Source organism: Scaptodrosophila lebanonensis, unplaced genomic scaffold (assembly GCF_003285725.1).
Source record: "Scaptodrosophila lebanonensis strain 11010-0011.00,11010-0021.00 unplaced genomic scaffold, SlebRS2 tig00000001-arrow-pilon, whole genome shotgun sequence".
Taxonomy (NCBI): domain Eukaryota; kingdom Metazoa; phylum Arthropoda; class Insecta; order Diptera; family Drosophilidae; genus Scaptodrosophila; species Scaptodrosophila lebanonensis.
This window is the reverse complement of record NW_022060529.1, coordinates 20941937-20967791: the sequence shown is the minus strand read 5'-3', so window position 1 is coordinate 20967791 and position 25855 is coordinate 20941937. Positions and strand designations below refer to the sequence as shown.

Below are 25855 nucleotides of genomic sequence, written 5' to 3'. Positions count from 1 at the left end.
GGAATGACGTATTGATGGAATGACGTAGTGGAACGGAATGACGTATTGACGGAATGACGTATTGACGGAATGACGTATTGACGGAATGACGTATTGACGGAATGACGTATTGACGGAATGACGTATTGACGGAATGACGTATTGACGGAATGACGTATTGATGGAATGACGTATTGACGGAATGACGTATTGACGGAATGACGTATTGACGGAATGACGTATTGACGGAATGACGTATTGATGGAATGACGTATTGATGGAATGACGGATTGACGGAATGACGTATTGACGGATTGACGGAATGACGTATTGACGGAATGACGTATTGATGGAATGACGTATTGACGGAATGACGTATTGACGGAATGACGTATTGACGGAATGACGTATTGACGGAATGACGTATTGACGGAATGACGTATTGACGGAATGACGTATTGACGGAATGACGTATTGACGGAATGACGTATTGACGGAATGACGTATTGACGGATTGACGTATTGACGGAATGACGTATTGACGGAATGACGTATTGACGGAATGACGTATTGACGGAATGACGGATTGACGGAATGACGTATCGACGGAATGACGTATTGACGGATTGACGGAATGACGTATTGATGGAATGACGTATTGACGGAATGACGTATTGACGGAATGACGTATTGACGGATTGACGGAATGACGTATTGACGGAATGACGTATTGACGGAATGACGTATTGATGGAATGACGTATTGACGGAATGACGGATTGACGTATTGACGGAATGACGTATTGACGGAATGACGTATTGACGGAATGACGGAATGACGTATTGACGGAATGACGTATTGACGGAATGACGTATTGACGTATTGACGGATTGACGTATTGACGGAATGACGTATTGACGGAATGACGTATTGACGGAATGACGTATTGACGGAATGACGTATTGACGGAATGACGTATTGACGGAATGACGTATTGACGGAATGACGTATTGACGTATTGACGTATTGACGGAATGACGTATTGACGTATTGACGTATTGACGGTTAACGTATGGACGTATTGACGGAATGACGTATTGACGGAATGACGGTATTGACGGAATGACGTATTGACGGATTGACGGAATGACGTATTGACGGAATGACGTATTGACGGAATGACGTATTGATGGAATGACGTATTGACGGAATGACGGATTGACGTATTGACGGAATGACGTATTGACGGAATGACGTATTGACGGAATGACGTATTGACGGAATGACGGAATGACGTATTGACGGAATGACGTATTGACGGAATGACGTATTGACGTATTGACGGATTGACGTATTGACGGAATGACGTATTGACGGAATGACGTATTGACGGAATGACGTATTGACGGAATGACGGATTGACGTATTGACGGAATGACGGATTGACGGAATGACGTATTGACGGATTGACGTATTGACGGAATGACGTATTGACGGAATGACGTATTGACGGAATGACGTATTGACGGATTGACGGAATGACGTATTGACGGAATGACGGATTGACGGAATGACGTATTGACGGAATGACGTATTGACGGATTGACGGAATGACGTATTGACGGAATGACGTATTGACGGAATGACGTATTGACGGAATGACGTATTGATGGAATGACGTATTGACGGAATGACGTATTGACGTATTGAATGACGGATTGACGTATTGACGGAATGACGTATTGACGGAATGACGTATTGACGGAATGACGTATTGATGGAATGACGTATTGACGGATTGACGTATTGACGGAATGACGTATTGACGGAATGACGTATTGACGGAATGACGTATTGACGGAATGACGTATTGACGGATTGACGGAATGACGTATTGACGGAATGACGTTTTGACGGAATGACGGATTGACGTATTGACGGAATGACGTATTGACGGAATGACGTATTGACGGATTGACGGAATGACATATTGACGGAATGACGTATTGACGGAATGACGTATTGACGGAATGACGTATTGACGGATTGACGGAATGACGTATTGACGGATTGACGGAATGACGTATTGACGGAATGACGGAATGACGTATTGATGGAATGACGTATTGACGGAATGACGTATTGACGGAATGACGTATTGATAGAATGACGTATTGACGGAATGACGTATTGACGAAATGACGTATTGACGGAATGACGTATTGACGGAATGACGTATTGACGGAATGACGTATTGACGGATTGACAGAATGACGTATTGATGGAATGACGTATTGACGGAATGACGTATTGATGGAATGACGTATTGACGGAATGACGGAATGACGTATTGACGGAATGACGTATTGACGGAATGACGTATTGATGGAATGACGTATTGACGGAATGACGTATTGACGGAATGACGTATTGACGGAATGACGGAATGACGTATTGACGGAATGACGTATTGACGGAATGACGTATTGACGGAATGAAGTATTGACGGAATGACGTATTGACGGAATGACGTATTGACGGAATGAAGTATTGACGGAATGACGTATTGACGGAATGACGTATTGACGGAATGACGTATTGACGGAATGACGTATGACGGAATGACGTATTGACGGAATGACGTATTGACGGAATGACGTATTGGATGACGGAATGACGTTATTGACGGAATGACGTATTGACGGAATTGACGTATTGACGGAAGACGTATTGACGGAAATGACGTATTGACGGGAATGACGTATTGACGGAATGACGTATTGACGGAATGACGTATTGACGGAAATGACGTATTGACGGAATGACGTATTGACGGATGACGTATTGACGGAATGACGTAATTGACGGATTGACGTATTGACGGAATGACGTATTGACGGAATGACGTATTGACGGAATGACGTATTGACGGAATGACGTATTGACGGAATGACGTATTGACGGAATGACGTATTGACGGAATGACGTATTGACGGAATGACGTATTGACGGAATGACGTATTGACGGAAGGACGTATTGACGGAATGACGTATTGACGGAATGACGTATTGACGGAATGACGTATTGATGGAATGACGGTATGACGGAATACGTATTGACGGAATGACGTATTGACGGAATTGACGGAATGACGTATTGACGGAATGACGTATTGACGGAATGACGTATTGAGGAATGCCGTATTGACGGAATGACGTATTGACGGAAATGACGGAATGACGTATTGACGGAATGACGTATTGACGATTGACGTATTGACGGAATGACGTATTGACGGAATGACGGAATGACGTATTGACGGAATGACGTATTGACGGAATGACGTATTGACGGATTGACGTATTGACGGAATGACGTATTGCACGGAATGAACGGATTGACGGAATGACGTATTGACGGAATGACGTATTGACGGAATGACGTATTGACGGAATGACGTATTGACGGAATGACGGAATGACGTATTGACGGAATGACGTATTGACGGAATGACGATTGACGGATTGACGTATTGACGGAATGACGTATTGACGGAATGACGGATTGAGGGAATGACGTATTGACGGAATGACGTATTGACGGAATGACGTATGACGGATGACGGATGTATTGACGGAATGACGTGATGACGGAATTGACGATTGAATGACGTATTGACGGAATGGTATTGACGGAATTGACGGTATTGACGTGACGGGATTGATGACGTTTTGAATGACGTATGACGGAATGACGTATTGACGTATTGACGGAATGACGTATTGACGGAATGACGTATTGACGGAATGACGTATTGATGGAATGACGTATTGACGGAATGACGTATTGACGGAATGACGTATTGACGGAATGACGTATTGACGGAATGACGTATTGACGGAATGACGTATTGACGGAATGACGTATTGACGGAATGACGTATTGACGGAATGACGTATTGACGGAATGGCGTATTGACGGAATGACGTATTGACGGAATGACGGATTGACGTATTGACGGAATGACGGATTGACGGAATGACGTATTGACGGAATGACGTATTGACGGAATGACGGATTGACGTATTGATGGAATGACGTATTGACGGATTGACGGAATGACGTATTGACGGAATGACGTATTGACGTATTGACGGAATGACGTATTGATGGAATGACGTATTGACGGAATGACGTATTGACGTATTGACGGAATGACGTATTGACGGAATGACGTATTGACGGAATGACGTATTGACGGATTGACGTATTGACGGATTGACGTATTGACGGAATGACGTATTGACGGAATGACGTATTGACGGAATGACGTATTGACGGAATGACGTATTGATGGAATGACGTATTGATGGAATGACGTATTGACGGAATGACGTATTGACGGAATGACATATTGACGGAATGACGTATTGACGGAATGACGTATTGACGGAATGACGTATTGACGGAATGACGTATTGACGGATTGACGGAATGACATATTGACGGAATGACGTATTGGAACGTATTGACGGAATGACGTATTGACGGAATGACGTATTGACGGAATGACGTATTGACGGATTGACGGAATGACGTATTGACGGAATGACGGATTGACGGAATGACGTATTGATGGAATGACGTATTGACGGAATGACGTATTGACGGAATGACGTATTGACGGAATGACGTATTGACGTATTGACGGAATGACGTATTGACGGAATGACGTATTGACGGAATGACGTATTGACGGAATGACGTATTGATGGAATGACGTATTGACGGAATGACGGATTGACGTATTGACGGAATGACGTATTGACGGAATGACGTATTGACGGAATGACGTATTGACGAAATGACGTATTGACGGAATGACGTATTGATGGAATGACGTATTGACGGATTGACGTATTGACGGATTGACGTATTGACGGAATGACGTATTGACGGAATGACGTATTGACGGAATGACGTATTGACGGAAATGACGTATTGACGGAATGACGTATTGATGGAATGACGTATTGACGTAATGACGGAATGACGTATTGACGGAATGACGTATTGACGGAATGACGTATTGACGGAATGACGTATTGACGGAATGACGTATTGACGGAATGACGTATTGATAGAATGACGTATTGACGGAATGACGTATTGACGGAATGACGGATTGACGTATTGACGGAATGACGTATTGACGGAATGACGTATTGACGGAATGACGTATTGACGGAATGACGTATTGACGGAATGACGGAATGACGTATTGACGGAATGACGTATTGACGGATTGACGTATTGACGGAATGACGTATTGACGGAATGACGGATTGACGGAATGACGGATTGACGGAATGACGTATTGACGGAATGACGTATTGACGGAATGACGTATTGACGGATTGACGTATTGACGGAATGACGTATTGACGGAATGACGTATTGACGGAATGACGTATTGACGGAATGACGTATTGACGGAATGACGTATTGACGGAATGACGTATTGACGGAATGACGTATTGACGGAATGACGTATTGACGGAATGAACGTATTGACGGAATGACGTATTGACGGAATGACGTATTGATGGAATGACGTATTGATGGAATGACGTATTGACGGATTGACGTATTGACGGAATGACGTATTGACGGAATGACGTATTGACGGAATGACGTTTTGACGGAATGACGGATTGACGTATTGACGGAATGACGTATTGACGGAATGACGTATTGACGGAATGACGGATTGACGGAATGACATATTGACGGAATGACGTATTGACGGAATGACGTATTGACGGAATGACGTATTGACGGATTGACGGAATGACGTATTGACGGATTGACGGAATGACGTATTGACGGAATGACGGATTGACGGAATGACGTATTGATGGAATGACGTATTGACGGAATGACGTATTGACGGAATGACGTATTGATAGAATGACGTATTGACGGAATGACGTATTGACGGAATGACGTATTGACGAAATGACGTATTGACGGAATGACGTATTGACGGAATGACGTATTGACGGAATGACGTATTGACGGATTGACAGAATGACGTATTGATGGAATGACGTATTGATGGAATGACGTATTGACGGAATGACGGAATGACGTATTGACGGAATGACGTATTGACGGAATGACGTATTGACGGAATGACGTATTGATGGAATGACGTATTGACGGAATGACGTATTGACGGAATGACGTATTGACGGAATGACGGAATGACGTATTGACGGAATGACGTATTGACGGAATGACGTATTGACGGAATGAAGTATTGACGGAATGACGTATTGACGGAATGACGTATTGACGGAATGAAGTATTGACGGAATGACGTATTGACGGAATGACGTATTGATGGAATGACGTATTGATGGAATGACGTATTGACGGAATGACGGAATGACGTATTGACGGAATGACTTATTGATGTAATGACGTATTGACGGAATGACGTATTGACGGAATGACGTATTGACGGAATGACGTATTGACGGATTGACGGAATGACGTATTGACGGAATGACGTATTGACGTATTGACGTATTGACGGAATGACGGATTGACGGAATGACGTATTGACGGAATGACGTATTGACGGAATGACGTATTGACGGAATGACGGATTGACGGAATGACGTATTGACGGAATGACGTATTGACGGAATGACGTATTGACGGAATGACGTATTGACGGAATGACGTATTGATGGAATGACGTATTGACGGAATGACGTATTGACGGAATGACGTATTGATGGAATGACGTATTGACGGAATGACGTATTGACGGAATGACGGAATGACGGAATGGACGTATTGACGGAATGACGTATTGACGGAATGACGTATTGACGGAATTGACGTATTGACGGAATGACGGATTGACGAATGACGTATTGACGTGACGAATGACGTATTGACGGAATGACGTATTGACGGAATGACGTATTGACGTAATGACGTATTGACGGAGAGTATTGACGGAATGACGTTTGACGGAATGACGTATTGACGGAATGACGTATTGACGGATGACGTATTGACGGAATGACGTACGTAATGACGTATTGACGGAATGAACGTATTGACGGAATGACGTATTGACGGAATGACGTATTGGACGGAATGACGTATTGACGGAATGACGTATTGACGGAATGACGTATTGATCGGAATGACGTATTGACGGAATGACGTATTGACGGAATGACGTATGACGTATTGACGTATTGACGGAATGACGTATTGACGGAATGACGTATTGACGGAATGACGTATTGACGGAATGACGTATTGACGGAATGACGTATTGACGAATGACGTATTGACGGAATGACGTATTGACGGAATGACGGAATGACGTATGACGGAATGACGTATGACGGAATGACGTATTGACGATGGAATGACGTATTGACGGAATGACGGTATTGACGGAAATGACGTATTGACGGAATGAACGTATGACGGAATGACGTATTGACGGAATGACGTATTGACGGAATGACGTATTGACGGAATTGACGTATTGACGGAATGACGTATTGACGGAATGACGGTATTGACGGCATGACGGATTACGGAATGACGTATTGACGGAAATGACGTATGACGTATTGACGGAATGACGTATTGACGGAATGACGTATGACGGAATGACGTATGACCGTATGACGTAATTGACGGAATGACGTATTGACGGAATGACGTATTGACGGAATGAGTATTGACGGAATGACGTATTGACGGAATGAACGTAATTGACGTATTGACGGAATGACGTATTGACGGAATGACGTATTGACGGAATGACGTATTGACGGAATGACGTATTGACGGAATGACGTATTGACGGAGTGACGTATTGACGGAATGACATATTGACGGAATGACGTATTGACGGAATGACGTATTGACGGAATGACGTATTGACGGAATGACGTATTGACGGAATGACGTATTGACGGAATGACGTATTGACGGAATGACGTATTGACGGATTGACGGAATGACGTATTGACGGAATGACGGATTGACGGAATGACGTATTGACGGAATGACGTATTGACGGAATGACGTATTGATGGAATGACGTATTGATGGAATGACGTATTGACGGAATGACGTATTGACGGAATGACGTATTGACGGAATGACGTATTGACGGAATGACGGATTGACGGAATGACGTATTGACGGAATGACGTATTGACGGATTGACGGAATGACGTATTGATGGAATGACGTATTGACGGAATGACGGAATGACGTATTGACGGAATGACGTATTGACGGAATGACGTATTGCCGGAATGACGTATTGACGGAATGACACATTGACGGAATGACGTATTGACGACTTGCCGGAATGACGTATTGGGGTAGACATTTCAAGGTGCCTTCCATTTCTTTTAATTTCTAATGTTAGAGAGATAGGCGAGATAATTTGCTGACAGGGCTATTTACGAAGCGCTTGTCCAGGTGCTGGTAGAAAAAGTAAAAAATACTTTCCTTTATACGTATTTAAAACGGAATATTTTCTATTACGTATGTACATACATATAAATTGTTAATGCTTTTATTGATTTCTTTATTATTTAAGTTTATAATTTGTAAATTATTCATGCAAATTCATCAAATCAATAATACACGCTGATGTTCAGCATATTTCTCAAATCAGTTCTAACAATTCAATTCATACGTAAACAGACAAATAACTGCCTCAATTTAAGAAATGACATGACACGTGTTCTTTGACTCTGTCATTAATTTGACAACTGTCTGTATTAGTTCTAAGCTGACAAAACATATTACTTTTTTGTGTCATTTAAAATAGGTAGAATTTAATATTTAACCCAAAATATGTCAAAATCAGACAAGTGGCTGAGATGGAACTTCAATGGGATTGCAAAAAGGATGATGGGCCATTTAATATGCAGCAAGGAACCTTAAGGCGATTCGAGCAAAAAGGTTAAATTGGAAACAGGGTTCTACTCGTATGCTGAATGTCAACGGTGAACTATGAGTGGATGTAATGGAACTGTGTTCCGCTAACTATCGTTTTAAGCGAGGAAATATTTCTTCTATTACAAACAACAAATATTTCCACTTAAATTAAGCCTTTATGTATATATTTCTGTCAAAGAGTCCCTGGAAGCAGGGAAAGCAGGCAGAACAAACAATACAAAATATCAAACAGTTGGGGACAATTAAGTATACATACACAAACACACACACACACACACATGCAAGCAGTTGTTCGTGTAGTTGCGTGCAAACGATTGAAATAGCCAAAGCAAAATGCGAGATACTAATGTGTGAATGTCCATACATATGTGCACATCTATGTATGTACATATGTATCTACATATGTATGTATGTACATTCGTCTTGCACTGACAGAGCAAGAAATGTTAATTAATTGAAAATTATATAATATAACATTTTTAAAAGTAATTTTTTCTTTGTTTAGTGCATTTGGCATTAGTGTTTTCATTAATAACTTTATGCAGCAACAACAAATATCAAATAGTTGGGGACATCACATACACACACTCACACACAACAAGCAACAGTTCGTGTCTATGTGTGCGGTTCTCTACGTACGGTTGAAAAAGTAAATATGTATGTATTTATGTATGCCTGTGTATGAATATAGCATGTATGTACATTCGTATTAATGTATACATTGGGCAATCGAACACAGTTGTTTGATTGTAAAAAAATAATGCTCTAAAAACACAACAACAACTGCAAGTCATTAGCTCGCTCTTCTTCTTTCGTTTTGACCATTTAATGTTAATTGCAAAGGCAAAACGCCAAAATGTTACAGTTACCGTCGCTAGGCAACGACTGCGTAAGCGATAGTAAAGCAGAAACCGAATAACGGAGCTACGCATATTCTGCTTCGCATTGCGGGCAGATGTACAAGTATGTACATATGTATATGATTTGTTCTTATCGATCTCAATAAATAATTAGATTTTATTATTTAAATATTCTGCTTATTGCATTCAAGCTTCGATATTTTGATGGTATCGATGCCTTCAACTATCGAAAGTTTTACTCTAGTAAATTGAGATGAGAATTGTCAGTGCTTTTTGATCGTGGCTCATCGCTGCACGGCATTGACACGAGTTCCGTGTGTCATATTCCGAGTTTGTGCGTGACCGTATTGACTCAATATGGCAAGAAAAGACTCAAATGTGAATTTAAAATTAGGATATACCCTTATAATTATTCCCCTTTTTTGCACATAGTCTATCTTAAAACGTTGCGTTATCTCTATATATAAAACAGTTTGTCCTGACTAATTGGTGATCAACGCACAGCCCAAACGGTAAAAGATGAAATTTGGACTCAAGTATCCTTTCATAGTATCCATCATAGTGTAGGAGCACACTAAGAAAGGCTTTTGGAAAATTCTAGCTCCAAAGGGGGGAAAACGAGCTTTAAAAAATATTAGTTATAGTGGTCATGTTCGTTGAACGAAATAGTTTGGCAAGAACAAAAATGTAACGGACTACTGAACAATTTTTTGTCAAGAACAGAAAATGTTCATTTAAATACCTTAAATGCCTTCCTACTGGTAACCTTTAAGGTGAAAACATATGGGTAGGTTATGCACACTCAAAATAAATACAATTGGAAACATTATATTGAGCCGGGTTAAGACGGGCAATACCTGCTAGTATTAAATAAATAAGTTTGTTGAGAGTATGTTTTTTAATAGCACGCTAGGTTCAAATAGTATAGAGATATGCTGATTGAATGCAAATAATTGTTTTGTGTAAAATATAAGTATATGCAAGTAGACCAATTCTTGAATTGCAAATATTTGCCTCTAGTGGAGATTCTAACACTTTTATGTGGATTCGCAAAACTTTCGGCGCACATCTGAGTCGCAGAAACAGGAGCAACAGTTGCAACCAAAACAAAAAAAAACAATGCTCACCACCGCTGGCCTCTGAATCAATAACAGCTATATCGAATTATAATTATGATGATGCGGGGCTTTTGCGTTTGTTTGACCGGAGCTTAACCGCTGGAAATGAACATTGGACAATTGTGCGTAACTAGCAACATGTCCAGCATGCGTCGACAAAATGCGAAGGCTAATTTGTTTCCATTACACTGCGCGCCTTTTTGGGCACACACCCTGCGTAAGAGGGAGCAGGTGCATGAGCCTATGCACCTACACATTCATACATACGAGTGCATATGCAGATGGTACAAGCAACGCAGGTAACGCAGCCGCAAACGCAGGCAACAGAGCAGCAATGCCTGCTTCCGCTTCGTCGCTTTCGTGTTGTTAGCGGCTGGCGGAACCGGATACGGATGCGTTCAGCATGTGCGCGCACACAAACACACACATGCACCTCGCACACGAAATAGCGGTGAGACTGCAACTGACTCGTCAAGTCTGCTGCTGGCATGTATGGATGTGTGGGTTGTGTGTTGGTTTAGGTGCAAAATGCATCGTGTGGGTAATGCCATTTAATTGGGGTTGCTTTTAGTTGCATTTAATAAATACTATTAACGACAATAATCTAGTCATTATCTATGGCTATAGGCAGTTATGGTTTCGCTCCAATTAAACAAAGTGACTGATGTGCGTCGGTTTGTTAACATCATATTATATATGTACGCCGTTCATATTATAACTAGTATAACTATATATTTATTTAGTTAGTTATTGATCGACAAACAGAGCTGTCGATGTGAGGAAAAAAAACAAAACAATACAAAACTAAAGAAAAAAAAAACCTATAGAAATAACAAAAATGTCTAATAACGAATCCGACTCGGTTTATTTGCCAAATGGCCAGCTATGTAAAGTGAAGTAATATTGTGATAATTCAACATAATAATACTGGCTCCGAATATCAAAATTTATACTTTTAATCATAAACAACAAATATATAAACAAATCCTACCTTATATAAATTATGTTTCATTTTAAATTTATTTACTTTACTTACTTTGCTTAAAAATATTGTGCATTTAAAGGTGAGGTAAAGATATCTTAATTAAACAAAATGGAGAAATATAAAAAGATAAACAACAATAATGCCAGTGTAGAGCGGGAAAAATTTTACAAAATTATAAACATGAAATGTTTTAGAAATAAAGTAATACATCCACTAGAACAGTTTTAGAAAAAATTATAAGCTTATTTGATTCTATATTCTAATTATAAGTAAGATTATAAGTACAATCGTGTAAACAATACTTTTTTTTTTAATATTTCGATAAATTAAATACGAAATAGAATTTGTACTTTCAGGAGTAATTTATCTGAAATAAAACTTATTATTTAAAATTAGAATAAGAACAAAATCCAGGTGGCTTTGCCTAAGAGCCGTTGGTTTTAAATGCTAACTTAATATCGACTACTTAGATTATTGATAAGAGTAATTGCATATTAATTTAATTAAGTTAAAAAAGTTGATTCTTCAATTTTTAATAAACCATTTCAGACTAAAATGAATTTTAGCTCTTAATCAATGCATTTAACATAATTTATTAAATGTACTTATTTTTCTGATAAAAAAGGCATTCTTGAACAAATTGCAGGTTCAGGACTTTAACTTAAGTTAAACTTTGCTGTATTGAATATAATTTCACCTTTAATGGACCATTTAACAAACTTATTAATGCAGCCGTTAAGTGTTTAAACGAGAATGGCTTGACGATGTTAGCAATGGAAACTCCCATAGTATCGTTTAAACTACATATAAATCTACGACACACAAAGGAAATGTGCGCTATTCCCCGACGTGCAATGAAAGCGTTAATAAATTTCACAAACTCAACTACGTTCGCATAAAAAGGCGCGCTTTCAAATGCAAATCTTATTTTGTCCTTGCCTTCGTTGTGGGCCGCTCGATTAAGGTAAGGCTGCCCCCGGACCTTTCGGGTCGTATTGAAAAATGTAAATCACATTTACATTTTCAATCTGATTAAATCTCAATGAGCGAAATTCAAATGTTGCTTTGCTTTCACATGCAGTCAACCACAAATGCTTTGACAGAATCAAGGCCAACCATCATGTCGCCTACTAGTGAATATCGTAAAAACTTGTTAATATGTACCTTTGTATTCAAAGGACTTTTAGACGGCACGGGGCGGAGTGTGGTTTTGTTGGCGAACTACATACGTAAATATTTATTTTACACGAAGTGTAAAGTTTCAGGCCGCACGAAGGTGTTTACTCGAATTAACATACAACAATATGATGTTTTATGACCATTTGCATGTACATATGTTTGTTTGTAAGAATCAGTGCTGCGCACACTCACCGATTCCATAGTCGAATCATTTGTGTTAACTGTGATTTCCCCGCAAATTTTAATCTTAAATGGAAATTGAAAGGGAGACTCTAATATGTGCCACCATTAATCATTGTGGATCATCAAACTTGGAGAGACACAGCAAATAAACTCAAGTCGATAAATATTGGGAGCTTTGACAAATTTAAATGAAACGATTGAATTAAGAAGAGTGAAAGCCAATGAATAGTATATACAATATTTGGGGAAGCTATATGCGCCATTCAATTCCAATTATATATTGAAGGAAAAATAGCAACGGAAAGCATTAAACCTCATTTGAATTTAGTCAAATGTATTTGAGTTCATTTTTGGAATAAATACATAAATATATGGAATAAATTCTTTGTTTAGGTTTGTCAACTAAAGATGATAATGTTATTATATTTTGATAACTATTTTTTTGCTACGATTTGTAGCTTAAATATATTCCTAAAATTCCCTACTGCTGGCCCTGGAGGACAATTATTACAAAAGTTTAATAAAAGGTTAACTGCTTTAATCAAATTTCTAAGTTCCTTACTTACTAAGTACTACTTTCCTTACTTTAGACTTATTCAAAAGAATATATTCAGTTATTATTATTATTTATTATTTATATTTGAGTAAGCTTGCAAATGCAATATATTAATAAAGTTGTGATTAAAATCATTTAGTTGGCTAGCTGGCGAACAAATTGCAGATCGTGTTCACATGATTTTTCGATCGAAATGGCTAAAAAATCAACACATTATTTCACATCACTGGTGTAATAGCAATAGTAACGGCTTTGGATGTTTTGTTATATGTTAAACATTTACCATGTTTTTTTAATGTGAAATTTTTGTGCAGTAACATTTGTGCATATTTTTACAGCAAGCAAAGAATTACAAATATTTAAAAATAAAATGGCCTGAAGTAAGGTTTCCACGCCAACGCAGCGTATAAATTTGAATAAAAAACTCATTATGAATTTCAATTTAGTTAGCCGCAGTCGGTGCAAAGCTACAAAGCCAGCCAACGAAGTACAGTGGCAGGGACGGTCAAAACTGGTTAAATTCGTACACCCAAACATATGTTTGTGCACATTTTGCACAGACATCTGAACAAAATGCAGCTGTGTGCAAATGGTAGAATAATTTCCATTTACATAAATACTATATGTACTTACGAGCATACAATTTTTTTCTCACGATGTGAATCAATAAAAGTAGGCTCTCAACAACTTATGATGTTGTAAATAGGGTTTCCTGGATATTGGGAGAGTCTACTTACCAAGTTTGGTGAGTATGGGCTCAACCGTCTCCGCAATTCATCCAGATAGGCGGACATGGCTATATCGATTCGTCTCGTCGTTCTGCTTAAGAAGATTGGAGATGCCTCCTTCTGATTGTTGCATACTTTGCAAAAACCTCGTATACCCTTTTTACCTTACAGGGTATACAAAAATAAAGACTCGATGCTGCAGTAACAATTGCAGAAACTAAATTCGGATGCCCCGACTTTGAAATACTCTGCACCAATGTCTATACGTGTCTGTGTGTGAGCACGATCGCAGTATCTTGATAAAACTTGGCATATGATGACATAATTACTAAGTTGAGGTTTTGTTAATTTGTTAAATAACTTGAGAATTATTTATTTAATAATTTTAAGAATTACAGAAGTTATGAGCAATCACTAATAGCGAGGGAGTGTGAAAGTTATGCTGACCAAGAATATATACAAGTATCATGCTAACTGTACTATATAGCATGTTTTAACACAGTGCTGGAAATCACACGCCTAGTTATTCTGGGAAACGACATCTTTGTAGAAACTTGTATGTTTCAGTATGAGAAAATATTAAACCAAAAAGAAAGGTTATAAGCGCATGTTGCGTAGGAATGGAAGAAGTCTACATCAAAGTTTGGTTAATGTACTATAGGTTTACTTGATGCTGTTGCTAATCGAAATCAGTTCGTCTGTTCTATTATGAATGAATTATAAGGAATATTGCTATATAATATTGATGTACAAATGTGGGTCCGTGTATATGAACGCAAAGATCTCAGAAAGTAGTTAGCTTAGTTTTAAAAATGTAATTACTTTGTGTAGTGAATTTAATTGCATATTGGAAGATTCCAGTCCGATAAATATTAGATTAACTAACTAAGTTGGGCGCATGAATCACCAATTCCAAACAAAAATGTTTACGAATTGAAGGTAGAGTGCTCTGTACTCGTATGTACTATGTACAAGTATGTACGAACGTGTAAAAACGTTTGCAGCTATGCAGAAATATATGTGCTCGGATATGGGTAGGTATTTTGAATTTCTTTAATTTATTTTTAATAGCACTTAAGCCTTTGGATATTGTGGCCATTGTTCGCATAAAATATTTTCACACTACATCAAATGCCGGAGGTATTTGCAGGCATTCCTGCTTGAATTATTTATTTGTTTTTTACAGCTACTCTCAAAATTAAAACGTCCATTGTGCGTTACGGTCTAGACCGCCAGTTTATTTCCAAACAAAGCCAACAACACTGGGGTGGTGAGGGTTGAAATGTAAAAATGAGGAAATGGTGACAAAAACTCCACTCCACACCACACCATGCCACACCTCATGCAACAATGTACAGTATGAACGGGATGAAATGCCATTTTGAAAGATAATAAAAAGCGAAAGAAACGAAAGGCAATGCTTAAAACAAAGATAACGTGACACATGATAAAGAGCTTTTCATGCATAAATCATTGTTCATTTCAGAAGTGTGCAGAGGAAATGCTTAACAGCGGCTTAAAAAGCAAAAACAACAGCAGTCAGCAACCAACAGCCAACATTACAAAACGCGTGTAAATGGCACTCTTGAAGCTTATTACATGGCCCACTTGAGAAAATGAGCGGACAGGCAAAAAAGCAAACGCGGCTCAGATATGTCCAATGATAATGGGAGTCATAAATAGAGCCTCCTGCAGCAAATCAGCATTCACGCCAACAAACAAACGTACACACATACTTACACATGACACATGTCATGCAGCAGTAGCAGCAGCAGCAGCAGCAGAAACAACAGCAACACAAAAGTTGTTGCCACATTCAAAGTTGCCAGCTTAGGAAAAGAACAAAAATCTGTTTGTGGTTGCCCCGCAATGGTGAGGCTGGCGAGGTTTGATTTTCACCTTTTGCCACAGCCGACATTTAAATTAACAGTTGGCGCTTGTTAAGTTTGCACGTGATTTCAGCAAAGTACAAGTATACGTGTACATCCCACCCACCTGGAGCTTGGAGTGTTTTTAAGTGCCGCTGCTAGCTTAGCGCTTGGTGTTGACTCTGAGGCTGGCATTGGCATTCGGTCTCAAGTAGCATACGCGAGCCCTCCAACATAACCAACCACTCAAGTGTCGAGTGGGGCGCACATGCGCTTGCCAGCCAGAGACGCCTCCCCACACACCATCTCACACATACCCACAATCAGGGGCTACAAATTTCATCTTGTCTGCCTCTTGGTGGCTCGTTTCTGCATTAGGGGAGGCCCATTGTTGGCAGCGTAGCCATTAGTGGTGCCAAAAGTTGGTTGCACCACCAGCGCCACCCCTGCACTTTGTACTCGTACTTTTGATTAATCGTTTGAGTTATGCGGCCCCCAAATAATTTTTCTTTGGCTGCCTCGACTTTTTTGTCTCTAGAGAAGCCAGCGATGCGACTTGTACAATGTTTTACCTTATAAATCTCGTTTGGTGTGTCGCATGATATATGAGACTCACACACACACACACACACACACACACACACACACACACACACACACACACACACACACAATCATAACATCTACATCTATAGGTGGGTGCGCACGCACAGCAACAAAATGCCGGCGGTGAAAATCTCGGCAAACGCATAGCTCAGTAAATTTACATACACACATACATACATACCACATACATACATATATACATACCTGTGTACGTATATACATATACATACATACTCACTCTGTCTGAGCCCATAATGCATGTTTTGATAAATTTGTCGCTGCCATTGTTGGCAACAGTAAATTTTGCCACTTTTCAGAATTGTTTTGCCAGCTTGGCTGGGACGCTCAACCGATGTGGATTCTCATTTTTGTATGAAAAATGAATCGAAAGTTAAAATTTGTTTGGCAATTGGCTGAAATGTGTCTAAGCAATGGCGGATTATAGAGGTCGTTCGTACTCCAAAAGTAAAACAATGAAAATGTATTAGGGAAACTAATAAAACGTTAAATTCTTTGTGCATTTTTTTCTTGTCAGGCAACTACAAACAAAGAAAAAACATACGAATATAACTAAAGAACTGCATAATGTTTGGATAATTTGTTTTCTTTTTATTAGATGATATATTTCTGACAGCTATTTTGAAAACTTGGGCTTAGTCGTTTTGTGTTTTTTTTTTATTTTATAGTTAACTAGCGGAATTATACATCCACCAAAAATCATGATCTCTACTAGAAATCTGTAAATCTTTCGTTTCCTCGAGATATATGTATGTATATAGTAGCAAAGTTTACATTTCGAGTGTAGGGTATAAATATTACTTTACCCCAATGAATCTATTTTTTATTGCTCACGAGACTTCACCTCAAACATCCGACAATTTTCATGCATTAATAAATGTATTCTGTTAAAGGCGATGACAAAGCGAATTGAGGTAGTGTGTCAGCACTTATTGCTTCAACTTCACACTGATAAGCGAGTTCATGGGAATATATAAAAATGTTAACGATAAGTGGGTTTTCAGCATTGATTTGATTTGATTAATTCCAAGAACTCACTTACATTTATTGGCGATTTTATCAGCGAATAGAAGCTTTAAGTGTTGTTTTGAAAATTCAATTCTAGATCATTTACCTGAAGTAAATGAAAATATGCATTGCCACTCGCCAATTATTGCTAAACTGCCAGCACTCTGAAATATGTTCGCAAAAAATGTTGTGTTAGTCATACTGAGTCAGAAACCAGTCCCTTAAAATAGCTTCTGCTATCGTTTTAGATAAAACACCACCCAGACTTGCTGACACCTCACTATATGGCGCCATGAGGTAGGTGATTGATAAAAAAAAGTCGTGCGAATTCGCATGAACATGAACAATAATTGGATTTTCGATATTGTCTGTCTGTGTTATTTTAGAGTTTTTAAGCCTCAAGGCCGTACAACTATGCATTAAATCTGCACAAATATTAATTACTACACATTTCACTTGTGCTCTTGTATATCCATATCTTATCACTTTTTCTCTATTACTCTGACTAATTGCCTGTTTAACCAAGTGATTGTAAAAAGGTATATAAACACTGATGCTTGGAGCACAAATGAGTAAATCACTCGAAGTTCTTAAAAAACGTAGATTTATAATATGGTGCTCATAACAAAAGTCTTTTTGCTGGCTGTCGGCATCCTGGGCGTAAGATCTCGTAATACTGATATAGGTTCTGTTCCTGCTAACTTCGTTCAATGTTTAGGTGTACGCAGTTCCCCAATTTGCTGGGAACGATGCCGTAGATCAGAGCTTTTTTCGCATGATCGTGGCTCGAATGGGCTCGCCGTTGATCGAGTCCCGGGCTCTGTCTCCTGCTGAGAAAACCTGTGGCGATATTTATAATAATGCCACCAACAAAATCTACATCGACTTGACAAACGACACCACCAAATGTGTGGATGAGGCCAATCGTACCAACACCGACAACGACAAGACAAGCAATGCTACTGTAACCACAATTCGCAATCAGTCGCTGACTCTGGAGCAGAACCTGCAAAGGTGCAAGAATATCACAGACAATAAACTGTATCTCAACTGCACCATTTCTCATGTAGGTCTTTCATATAAATCTTATGAAGTGTCTCTCTTGATTCACTCTTAATCCCACAGTTCGACAGCAGCCTGCAGCTGTTGGATAGCTCCAACACATTGGCCCTCCTTGTGAGTTCTCAATTCGAAACCAATGCCACCGTTGTTCAGGCCCAGCGCTCCAACTGCATTAGCGCCGCTGTTAGCAAGGCCAAGGTGAAGTTAATTGAAACGGCTAACGATTACAACACTTGCTTGGCCAAGGCACAGTTGCAGCGTCAAGTGCCACAGGAAAAGCACCAGGAAAAGGAAAAGCCAGAGGAGCACCCAAAGCCACTGCATAATGAGAGCGAGCCAGCTAAGAAGCCTTAAAAGGAGTCACATGATGATCACAAAGTTGAGCCATAGTTGGCCTTAAAATATTATATGGGCTTTGAAAAGCCATATTTAATTCGCAAATACAAATAGCTTTCTCAACAGAGCATAGTATCCACTTGTTTCTTCTATACCTATGTGCATTTGATATCAAAGAGGAAAGGAATGATCTCCTACATCTATGCTTAAATACTCATGAATAGGATTCCGCAATTTTTATCCCAAACTTTGTTTGCTAAAGTACTTGAACAGAACTGTTCACAATTCTCTCCACAAAAAGAGAATCCATGAATAACACCCTACCCTAAGCCGATTACGATTCAATTTCTATTTTTGCCTATCATGGACACCTGGGATCCCATTCTTAGTTTGTTATGATACTCTTACTAAAGTTACTTACTACACTTACTAAAAACCTTGTAGACTTTCTATGAACTTTTTACTATTGTTCTTGCTATCATCAACTAAAAGTTATCTGTCTCTATATAGTAGTATGTATTATATTATTATTTATTTGTTAATTCTCAATTTTCGGTCTTAATCGTGCTAGCATCTCTGCCTACATCTTTCTGTGTATCGGGGCATTATCCCTTAGATATTGTAGATTTTTATGACTGTTGATAACGGCATTCTCAGCTATTAAATCAAATCTATTAAGTGTCAACTAATGTTCTTTATTCAATTGTTAACGGTCCATTCAAATGAAAATATACATATTTCTAGGAAAAAGTAAATCCCAAACTGTTATCAAGCTGTCGTGAGATAGCAGCTCATTCTAGTGAATAGTTGTTTTATTTTAACTTCCGCAATATAGACATTGCTCATGCCAATTTCTTATCTACATCACTGCTAAATATAAGCGATTCATTTTGATATACATGTACCTGTTATTGTTAAAAAATTTTAAATTAAAATATAATTTACGTTACCGTGCCAAGCAATCTTCATTAAAGCAGTAATCAAAATCACAGAAATTAGAATCGAAAATATATGAAGGTTCCGACGTTCCTGCGAAATACAGGGCAGTCGCAATTGTTTCTAGCCTGGCCATGAAGACAACATTCGATATTAAACAAACTTTGGTATTGTGATAAAACATTTTTAAATGTGTTTCCGCTAAATATTCTGCCATATCGATATTTTTGTTATTTATTAATAACCGATTAACTCATTAGATATCAGTGCTTTTGTTAAAATTGTCGCTCAAATGAGACGCACAACTATAAGGTCTGGGCAGTTGAATTTTACTGTCGATATAAAAGGTATATAAAGATAAGAGACGCCCGAGATGCCCAAAAAATTTAACCACCGACGAAAATATCGCCAAAACATCACCAAAAAGTGTCAAAAGACGACGTTTTATTAAATGAGGAGGCTATACATTTGCAAACAAATATTTGAAAGAGTGGGACGGCGTATATTTATTGAAGTGGTTGAATAGGTGGGAAAACTAAACAAGAAAGTAAAGCTAAAGTCGAGCATTCTCAACTCTTAAATACCCTGTACCACCCACAAAAAACAAAAGTATTAAAAAAATTTAAATAAATAAATTAAATTATAAATATTCCATACATGCATACATACATTTACATCAGAATCGTGTCTAGTCGTGTCAAAGCAGCAACAAAAACAGCTGCGGACAGAGCTTGGGCCTGGTTATATGGCTATAACTTTCTTTCTAATCAACATATCATAATTAAACTTGGGATACGGGTATATAATCACTAACCAAATTTTAGTTAAAAATTCCCAGAATTACGGGAGTTATAGAAAATCGCGAATAGCGGGGAAGTGGGTGGGGAGGGGGGCGGTGAATCGGAAAAAATGAACAAACTTGCCCTTTCTCGGGCGTAGGAGAATCTGAATACCAAGTTTGGTTATTCTAGCTCTTATACTTTCTGAGATCCTTGCGTTCATACAGACAGACGGTCAGACCGACATGGCTATATCGACTCGGCTTGTTATCCTGATCAAGAATATACTTGTATATACTTTGTGGGGTCTGCCACGCATCCTTCTGTGTGTTACATGTACACTCGCACAAAACTAATATACCCTTTTACCCTTTGGGTACAGGGTATAAAAATGTTGAAAACAGTTGTCAGGCGAGAAATATTACGGACTACCCTCGTATACATCGATTGCAATAAAACCAAATGCAAATTTTCTTTTTTTTTCTAAAATTTCGCAATCGAGTTAAAGATCAAAACCAAAACACTATAGATCTTCCCTCTTATATTTTCAAATAAACCCATTATCCAGCTTGCCTGGACGATGTCGATGGAGATCTGTTTTAACAGCACTTTGTAAGCTTTTTTTCTAAGGAAGTGATCGGGAGCTTTGAGAAACATGTTTACATACTTGTAATGTACGCTAAGCACCCACGAGCTTATCATCATATTTTTGATTACTGGAAACACCGTTTAATACGTCAGACAATCAGTTTTTGCGTTAGGGCTTTTCCAACTAGTCGTTTACAATGTAGATGTTACTCATGCCATATCTATGGCACTTTGCGAGGTATATCTACTTGAAATAAAAAACAAAAGCTTTATTTGCATACTTCCACAGAAATTTTTATCATCAATCAGCGTACTTAAGCCTTATCATGGGGCTCAAACTTAGTAAACTAATTTCATTTTTCTGATAAGCGAGTAGCTTTTATTGATAATTAAAAATAATAAAAAACATTTTAAAAAACACCACATGCAAGCAATTATTTAAGCAGACACCAAACAACAAAGAGCTCATAACCGAAACGACCCACAACCATGAAGGGTCTCTTGAAACTTCTAATAGTGGGCTTGCTGTCCTTCAGCACTTCTGTGAGTAATCTAGCAATACAGCAATAAAATATCACTAATGGTACAATATATTTATTAGCAATATGCATCTGCCGATCCAGTATTTTCAAATAGCAATAGCAAAGTTCCTATTTCATCCAACTTGTTATTTGATGCCATTACTAAAAATCTGAACTTATCCGATTTCGAAAATGAGTTAGCCAATGAAGCTGATTGCTTGGCCACATATAGTGTGAACAGTGTCGAAATATTGATTGATGCCGGTTCGAAGTTGCGTCAGTGTGACCAGGTCGATCAAGCTCAGTCCTTCCAAAGCTCTGATATACAAGAAGTAAAGAATACCTTTCAGCAAAGGTTCACAAAATGTTCACGGACAAGATCTCACCAAAAGAAACATAGCTGTTACGTTGACTTGGTAAGTTAAAAATGCAAGAACTTTTACAAATGACAACATTTTGATTTGATTTCCCTTAAAATCTGTGTCGTTCCACATTAGGTAATGCATTTGCTCGAGTCAACACCGGGACAACACAACTTGAACAGGCGTTGTATATCACATGAATTGGAAAAAGCATTCTCAAAGTTACATAAGGCTGCAGACCGATTTAAGAAATGCATTTCGGTAGATGAACCAAAGTGGAATCGCACAACATCTGCTCCCCAGTGGAATCGCACAACATCTGCGCCTCAGTGGAATCGCACAACCTCTGCTCCTCACTGGAATCGCACAACATCTGCTCCTCAGTGGAATCGCACAACATCTGCTCCTCACTGGAATCGCACAACATCTGCTCCTCAGTGGAATGTAACTACTGATATACCGTGGTGGAATCGCACAACGTCTGCTCCTCAATGGAATGTAACTACCGACGTTCCATGGTGGAATCGCACAACGTCTGCTCCTCAGTGGAATGTAACTACTGATATACCGTGGTGGAATCACACAACATCTGCTCCTCAGTGGAATGTAACTAGTGATATACCGTGGTGGAATCGCACAACGTCTGCTCCTCAATGGAATGTCACTACCGACGTTCCATGGTGGAATCGCACAACATCTGCTCCTCAGTGGAATGTAACTACCGACGTTCCATGGTGGAATCGCACAACATCTGCTCCTCAGTGGAATGTCACTACCGACGTTCCATGGTGGAATCGCACAACGTCTGCTCCTCAATGGAATGTCACTACCGACGTTCCATGGTGGAATCGCACAACATCTGCTCCTCAGTGGAATGTAACTACCGACGTTCCATGGTGGAATCGCACAACATCTGCTCCTCAGTGGAATGTCACTAACGACGTTCCATGGTGGAATCGCACAACATCTGCTCCTCAGTGGAATGCAACTACTGATATTCCGTCTTGGAATAGCACGACACTGGGTCCTCAATGGAACGTTACTACCGATGTACCATCTTGGAATAGAACGACACTTGGCCCTCAATGGAACGTAACTACTGATATACCGTCTTGGAATAGCACGACACTGGGTCCTCAATGGAACGTTACTACCGATGTACCATCTTGGAATAGAACGACACTTGGCCCTCAATGGAACGTTACTACCGATATACCTTCTGGGAATAGAACGACACTTGGTCCTCAATGGAACGTCACAACAGACATACCGTCATGGAATCTTACTACTATAATTCCGGAACTCAATACGACAGAAGCTTTATCCACTACTGAAGACAATGCTACCACCGTGAGTGAAAATTGGTTTGACAAATTTTTGGATGATCTTAAAAACATGTTCAACTAAACTTTCAACCACAATCTTAAGCAACAGGCAGCAAAAGCAATAAAAAAAATGTTATCAGCATTAAATATTAATTTGATAATTTTTTGACCAATCAATGTTTCTACGTACTATATAGATAAGGTTTTATTTTCAGAGGAGCACCAATTGCAAAAAAGAAGCCGAGCGGCATTAGAAAATGAACGCTGCAAATTAGTCAAATGGCCCTGAGGGTTCGGTAACGCCCAGTATCAGACTTAACGGAAACCTGATTAAGATTTATGAGGCGGCTGCGGGGCACGTGTCACAGACGGTTGGAGAAAATGATGGATTTCAGGAAAGCGTCAGCAAAATATTGCACAAAGCTTGTCAATAGGAGACGCAAAAACATGCCGTATCCGTGTACATGGGGTGGAGACGGGCAGCAAGGCGAGACATAAGCACAATAATTAGTTACAGACGGTGTGGGTAAATAATGAGCACATGTCAGGATGCTGTCGAAGCTCCATTTGAGCAGAAACAAAATGCGGTTAATTTAGCAGAGCATGCTCGTCCGTTTGGGAGAGTAGTAAGTGCGAACCAATGAAATAATCATAAATTAAATAAACGTTTGCTGCTAAAGTATTAGTCACAAGGGTCGGGCATGACTTCAACTATGCTGAAAGTTGAATAATTGCGCATGGGGTTATTCAACGCAGCTCAAAATTTGCATAACTGTGGGCTTTACAAGCTGCAGGCTGCGCTCAACCATGAATACGTGTTGGTGCGGATGAGTATGTGGTGGCAATGGTCGTTCATACAAAGGGAGTCTGACCTAAACAATGGGAGTTTGCGCAAAACTTTTAACCTCAGCACCAGTAGATAAATCAACGCGGATCATCACCTTCAGCATTCGTGTCAGCACAGCCACACAGCCATTGTGCGAATGTGTACCTCCAATGTTTGTATGTAATGGTGTGGCTACAGGTGCGGGTGCGGGTGCGGGTGTGGGTGTGGTTATGGGTGGGGATATTGGTCGAGGATAGGGTGCAGCACATTGGCTTGCTGGCTGTGACCTGTGGTGTTGAAGTTGGCATTGTTGGTGTCGCTCCGTTTAAACAATGCTTGCCTGACCAGCGCAGTCTTGTTGGCAATAAATTGCATGCCAGCATGTGAGGATGTGTGTGACCATGTGTGTGTGTGTGTGTGTGTATGTCTGCTTGTGTAAATATTTTCAGTGTTAATTCAACTTGGATGTGCGGGTCCATGATTCTTTGCAAGCATGTAAATCAATGCAAGCACCGAGCTATGCGAAATGCCAAACTTGTTCTGATTTTTCCTCGAAAATCGACAGCTTCAGTAACTTCATGAAAATTTCCAGAGCAACTTTCGGATGAAACTCTTAATGAAAATGTACAAAATTAAGTGGTCAATTAACATTGATTGCCACATTACTGAGAAACATAACAAAAATACTAAAGGTCGTGTGAAGAAGCATTGCCACAGCGAACTAAGCAACACACACAGTAAATCCCTAATGGCTTACAAAACGAATGCAAAAAAGAGGGCACAACAATTTCAGAATCAAAGTTTGGCATATAAAGCATAATACTAAACTTTAATGACACGAGTATGTCTGACGAGCCAGAGACCCAGCAGATCAAAAATAAGGAGCCTTTTCAGCTGCGAATTACAATTTTTGTTATGAAAGGACGACGGCAATGCAAAGCGCACAAACTGGAATTAGTAAGACATTAAAGAGGAGCGACCCAAATACCGGTGAAAAAAAATTATGCTTAAAA

At 39.3% G+C, this 25855-nt stretch overlaps 2 protein-coding genes across 2 annotated transcripts; both read left to right on the top strand.

The window, feature by feature from the left end:
- Nucleotides 1-18683: 18683 nt before the first annotated feature.
- LOC115633938 lies at nucleotides 18684-19640 on the top strand. Its single transcript, XM_030531456.1, has 3 exons — nucleotides 18684-18767; nucleotides 18826-19173; nucleotides 19233-19640. Exons 1-3 carry the CDS (start codon nucleotides 18720-18722, stop codon nucleotides 19521-19523), a joined length of 687 nt encoding a protein of 228 aa, XP_030387316.1. The 5' UTR covers nucleotides 18684-18719; the 3' UTR covers nucleotides 19524-19640.
- A 2645-nt stretch (nucleotides 19641-22285) lies between these two features.
- On the top strand, nucleotides 22286-24163 carry LOC115633067 (mucin-5AC). Its single transcript, XM_030530438.1, has 3 exons — nucleotides 22286-22351; nucleotides 22410-22745; nucleotides 22827-24163. Exons 1-3 carry the CDS (start codon nucleotides 22298-22300, stop codon nucleotides 24096-24098), a joined length of 1662 nt encoding a protein of 553 aa, XP_030386298.1. The 5' UTR covers nucleotides 22286-22297; the 3' UTR covers nucleotides 24099-24163.
- The last annotated feature ends 1692 nt before the right edge of the window (nucleotides 24164-25855 follow it).

Bases quoted from the DNA above. Each gene is read 5' to 3' on its own strand.
- LOC115633938 (XM_030531456.1), top strand. From the start codon at position 18,720: ATGGTGCTCATAACAAAAGTCTTTTTGCTGGCTGTCGGCATCCTGGGC. The intron at 18,768-18,825 runs GTAAGATCTCGT...TTCAATGTTTAG, and splicing joins TGGCTGTCGGCATCCTGGGC to GTGTACGCAGTTCCCCAATT. The intron at 19,174-19,232 runs GTAGGTCTTTCA...TTAATCCCACAG, and splicing joins TCAACTGCACCATTTCTCAT to TTCGACAGCAGCCTGCAGCT.
- LOC115633067 (XM_030530438.1), top strand. From the start codon at position 22,298: ATGAAGGGTCTCTTGAAACTTCTAATAGTGGGCTTGCTGTCCTTCAGC. The intron at 22,352-22,409 runs GTGAGTAATCTA...TATATTTATTAG, and splicing joins TGCTGTCCTTCAGCACTTCT to CAATATGCATCTGCCGATCC. The intron at 22,746-22,826 runs GTAAGTTAAAAA...GTTCCACATTAG, and splicing joins ATAGCTGTTACGTTGACTTG to GTAATGCATTTGCTCGAGTC.